Source organism: Lupinus angustifolius, chromosome LG17 (assembly GCF_001865875.1).
Source record: "Lupinus angustifolius cultivar Tanjil chromosome LG17, LupAngTanjil_v1.0, whole genome shotgun sequence".
NCBI classification, from domain to species: Eukaryota; Viridiplantae; Streptophyta; class Magnoliopsida; order Fabales; family Fabaceae; genus Lupinus; species Lupinus angustifolius.
The window spans coordinates 8,572,645-8,578,295 of record NC_032025.1 but is presented as its reverse complement, the minus strand read 5'-3'; the positions used below and the strand labels follow the sequence as shown (position 1 = coordinate 8,578,295).

The 5,651-nt window shown below is 34.9% G+C and overlaps 1 protein-coding gene across 1 annotated transcript; it reads left to right on the top strand.

The window, feature by feature from the left end:
* Window positions 1,326-3,461, top strand: LOC109331901 (probable E3 ubiquitin-protein ligase RHC2A). The gene is made up of 2 exons (XM_019566682.1): window positions 1,326-3,047; window positions 3,081-3,461. The coding sequence occupies exon 1, from the start codon at window positions 1,866-1,868 to the stop codon at window positions 3,045-3,047; it is 1,182 nt and encodes a 393-aa protein (XP_019422227.1). The 5' UTR covers window positions 1,326-1,865; the 3' UTR covers window positions 3,081-3,461.

The window sequence follows — 5,651 nt, the reverse complement described above, 5'->3', positions numbered from 1 at the left end:
TTTATAGACAAAAAAGATATTATAAAATATAATTTTCATATTTTATGGATACTTACAAACTTCTAAGTATGTGTCAAAATCAAGTTGTTCATGCGAATACACGAGTAATATATATGTTCTTAATAATGTGAATACACGGGTAACATATGTTTCATTAACAATGTGAATATACGAGTAACATGTGTATTCTTAATTATGCATGTGTATGGATAACATGTGTTTCTTAACCATACGAATACATTGTTTGTTCTTAATCATGTGAATTCACAGATAAAGTATTCGTATTCATGTGATAAAAAATATTGTTCAATACAAATGCACAAATAACTTATTAATTAATAACTACAACAAATTTTCATATATTTTTTATTTTTTCCCATAAATGTATCATTATTATTTTATTCATGCTCATATTTCTATTTTGTCTATTCTTTAACCCTAGAAGATCACATTTGAAGAACGTGTTTGACCCAGATGAAGAAGGGTATCTATACTTCTATACTATTAATAAAGGGAAAACACAAAATAACCACCCATCATGGTGTAATTTGTGTTTTCCTATTTTGCCCTCAATATCTTTTTATTTCTACCAAAAAAACCATATAATATTATTTTCTTATTTTATCCTTATTATCTTCTTATTTCAAAAGTGTATTTCAAAAATTGAATATTAGACAAATTGAATAAATTCAACCGTAAGTTTAGCGCAAAAAATTATATTTGAATTTATAAAATACAAACTATACATTACAAACGATAGGAAAGCGGGTTGACAGGCACGACAGTGCATGTCAACATGCTAGTCATCATAATTAGAGGTATGAAATCTTATGTATGTATTGTATATTAGGGAAAAAAACAAGAATGGAGGTTAAGAAAAACATAGTATGTGTAATTTGTTGTTCTCTCTATTTTGTCCTCACTATTTTCTAATTTTTAACATAAAAATCATATATAACTCAATGTTCATTTTATGTTCCTCTCCACTCGATATATATTCCATATTATTTGATTAACTATTTCTTCTTTTTTACATTGTAACTATTAATTTTTTAATGTAGAATATAAATGTTACACCAATCAAATAAATTCAATTGTAAATTACAAAAATTTAACACATAATATTATATTTGACAACATTTATGACATATAAACTACACATTATAAATGATAAAAAAACGGGTTAATAGACACGATAGTATATTATATTTGTCTTTCAATGGGCTAGTTCTTGATATGGTAGTAATTATAGAAACAAAAAAGAGGTCGAAATCTCCGTAACAAAGTACATCCATGAACTAAGCCTATAATATAACCTCTCGCCGGTTTCACTAACTCCCAAAACCGCTCAATCGGCTCCATTACAACACAACGTTATCCGCCGTTTCTATCCTCTGCGCTTTGTCGTTTTATTTCCGCGCAACCACCATATCATCCACGTGGCGGTCAACAAAGAGCTTTAAATACACGCTCTCAAAAGACTCATAACGTGTTTTCTCCCTGTTAACTTTGTTCCCATCTTTCCCCTCTTTTTTCACACCCTCCTTCTCTTTCTTCTTCTCTCACCCTCATGGAAACTCGCGTTCTTTATTTGATTTTCAAATCCAAGCTTTCATTTTGAAATTAAACCCATTTTACACAGATTAACCCTCCTTATATTTCTCCATCCATTTTCTTTATCCAAGGAAAAAGAATATTCTCATATTACATCGCCTTGATAATAATTTTTATTTCGGGGATTTTCTCTCTCTCTCACTCTCTCAAATTGTGTTTTATGGGCTTGTGTAAGAATCTGGTTGGATATTGAATTGTGGATAAAGTTTTGATTTTTCTGCGGTTTCATTAAAAGGGACAGTGAGATCTCGATGTCTTCAAGGACATCTTCGTATTGGTGTTATAGGTGCAGCCGTTCAGTGAGGGTATTGATGCAGGACACGGTGGTTTGTCCCTATTGCGACGGCGGTTTTCTCGAGGAGATTGAGCATCCGGCGCGTGCTATTCACGTGGAAGAAGGCCGTCAGCGTTTCCCGGCAGCAGAGATGAACATGGGTGGTCAGCCCCCAAGTTTTGATCAGAATACTCGCCCCCATTTTCGTCGAAGCGGCCGCATCAGTAGTGACCGGTCACCGTTCAATCCGGTCATCATCTTGCGTGGCAGCCATGGTGGTTCCACGGAGGGGGATGCTGCTGCGGCTGCAGTGCAGGATGACCGGGATGGTCGTGGGTTTGAGCTTTTGTATGATGATGGTGCAGGTTCTGGTCTTAGGACTTTGCCTCCTAGCATGTCTGAGTTTCTTCTTGGATCTGGATTTGATAGGATATTGGAACAGCTTTCTCCAATTGAAATCAATGGTATTGGAAGGTCTGAACACCCTCCTGCTTCAAAAGCTGCAATTGATTCATTGCCAATAATTGAGATTGGTAAGAGTCATTTAGAATTGGAATCACATTGTGCTGTTTGTATGGATCCTTTTGAGTTATGCACTCCAGTTAGGGAAATGCCTTGTAAGCATATATATCATGAAGAATGCATTATTCCATGGCTTGTACTTCATAATTCATGCCCTGTTTGTCGTCGCGAATTGCCTGCTGCTAATATCCCCAATCAGATTACACCTTTAATGGGGAATTCAACAAATTCTGTTGCTATAAATGAAGATGGGAATGTAGGGTTAACTATTTGGAGGTTACCGGGTGGAGGGTTTGCTGTAGGGAGGTTATCTGGTGGCAGAAGAGGCGCTGAGAGAGAGCTTCCGGTTGTTTATACTGAAATGGATGGTGGTTTTAACAATGGGGGCGAGCCTAGGAGGATTTCTTGGTCATCTAGAGGGAATAGAGGAGGAAGAGAGAGTGGTGGTCTGCGTAGGTTTTTCCAGAACATGTTTGGTTGCTTAAGAGGTGGTGGAGTTGGAACTAGGCAACCTATTTCGAGTACTGCATCTCCATCCATCACAAGGGCAAGTTCATCGCATTCCAATGCGAATCCCTCTGTGCGTTCTCGCAGAACTTGGTCTATGGATGTGAACAGTGGACTGAGGTCATGGTAAATTGGAGCTTAAACAAGTGGGGAGGTTAAAAATATGAACTTTGTTTTGCTTGTATTCCCCATCTGAGACAAGGGAAAGTTCTGTTTAAGGGTCATATGTATTGGTTGGTCAATGTGTACATAATCGGATGGATTCGAGCCTACAATGTAATGCAATCAATGGGGTTTTGCATTTCTCACATTTTCAGCTGTAGTTAGCTTCAGTTTATGACTATCTTTCAAATTCATGACATCATTTGCTGTTGTTATTCTCAACGAAATACATTAGTCAAAATGCACGGTAAGCTTGTAGCCTTGAATTGTTTGTTGATTATGATTTATTTGATACTAAGTTATAAGGTCAATTTTACCGTACCATGTTTTGTATAAATTTGCTATTCACCGCAAAGCAGTGCATTGAATCGTTTCTCTTGTATGTCTTTGTAGGCAATAATTTACATCTTGTATTCCCTTTAGTTCGTGTTTTGTTGATCGAAGTAGTATTTTTTATGATCCAATCAATAACTACTATGGTTGGATCATTGGAAATATATTTGCCCGTAAGGTTGCAAAGCCTGCAATCTAATATGCTATTAGAGTGAGGTTATGGGTTGTTTGGAATCCCCCATTTGACAGGTAGGTTGTTAGGTTTCTTTGTTTAACATCTCTCTTAGAATAAAATTAGCTGAACATTCTAGTTTATGGCACATCTATGATGACAACCCCTCAAGTTATATACAGGTTCTGAGATTGGAATGAAGTTGCATTCTGACTATAGTTTTCAGCCTAATGCTGAGTTTGATCCAACAACACTAGTATTATAGTGCTATTGTAGTTCTGGGATTATATGGACACTGTTCGTCAAGTTTCTGGACTGCACAAGAAGCGTAACTGAGGAGTATTTCCATTGATACATGTATTTCCATTGGAAAGAGAAAACAACTTAAGGACCAATTTTATAGTTTTACTTGAAAATAACATTGCTCTATCCATAAATATAAAATCATTTTGTACAAATACAAATGCTAATATTACATCTTTTTATATTTTATTATCAAATAATCCTTAAGAATCTGTAGTCTGTAGCTAGTAACCATGAAGAAGTGGGGTCTAATATCTACTATATAAGCATGTGACAATTGCTGATTATCTAGAGCAGGATGGCAAAAACTCGTGGAAAGGTTGCAAGGCCTGTTGTTTTCCTTATCTTGGCACAAGCCTAACTTTTCTTTCTTTAGCAGTTCCTAAAAGCCAATGCAACATGCAAACCTTCTTTTTTTGTGTGTATAAAATGAATGTTATTTACTCATTTTACGGATAAGGAATTAATCTATTTCGGACTGTGTGATTGTCTCCTCCAACAATTGTCGCTCATGTGAATTGAATATTTGATATTTTGTCATCTCTAAAAATCTAGTTGAAACTAATCTATTTCGGACTGTGTGATTGCCTCCTCCAACTCCTGATTGGTTGCAACATGCAAACTTGTCATAATTGTATACAATCTGTGTCCATGGGGTCACTGCCATGTCCAACGTTTCCCTGTTTTAGCAACACAAATAAAGAAAAGATATATCTGAATTGTACACTTTTGGGTGGAACTATTATTGGGGGAAGATGGTCCAGTTTTGTTGGGGATTAGCCAAATAGTTGGGCATGTGACAAAGGGGGAAGCTATTTTCACTTAAGTTTTAAATACCTATTCGTACATCATATTGATCAATATTTCATTTTTAAATAACAATAATTATGTTTTGGGATGAGACCACATATATCCTCTATCACTTCGAGCTTAATCTAAACACTATGAATGTCAAAGCTTTTCTACAATTACTTAAGACAGCATTCCCAACAGGGGTAAATCTTTTATCCCTATTTGTGTCTCAAGCCAATCAAAATATCTCATTTTATTGAGAAAATAAATATAAAAACACATTTATATTTTTATATTATTTAGTATTAGACGGGGACAAAGAGTGTGCTATTAGCGGGAGTAAAAATTGCAGCGTTAAGAAATTGCAGCCCTCCAAATACGATATATGTTAGTATCAAACACTATTTAAGATAGATCAACACATCGATTAACAAACTATAAATGTGATTCACTAGTAAAAGAATGAATAGAAAAATATAATAATTTCTCATTGTTTAAAATGTTGAAGTTTTCGAATCTTATGTAGGTATAGATTTATCATTTCCTATGAGAATCAAAATCATAGAACAGTGAATTCTATTGTGGGGTGCGTGGGAGCTGCAACTAACAATTATTGGTTTCCTAACCCACCTTTTCAGTTTAATGATTCACATTTTGTTGAAAAAGATTAAATTATCACCCTTATTACAATCAAAACCCTTTACCCACCTATTACAATCAAAACCCTTTACCCACCTATTACAATCAAAACCCTACTAAATTATCACCCGATTAATGATAGTGAAAATGATTCATTTTTTGTGTGTTGTCTGTTAGTGGTTTTGGTTGTTGCTGATGTAGGCATTACCTTAAGGTAATATGAGGGGTATTTTTCAAAAAGGTCATACATAAAAAATATAGAATGGAATATCTTGTATGCTACATAACTTGCAAGAAAATATGAACACGATTGACAATGGTTTTCATTGAGTA

What these genes read in the sequence shown, in the direction of transcription:
- LOC109331901 (XM_019566682.1), top strand. Translation starts at nt 1,866, where the DNA reads ATGTCTTCAAGGACATCTTCGTATTGGTGTTATAGGTGCAGCCGTTCA.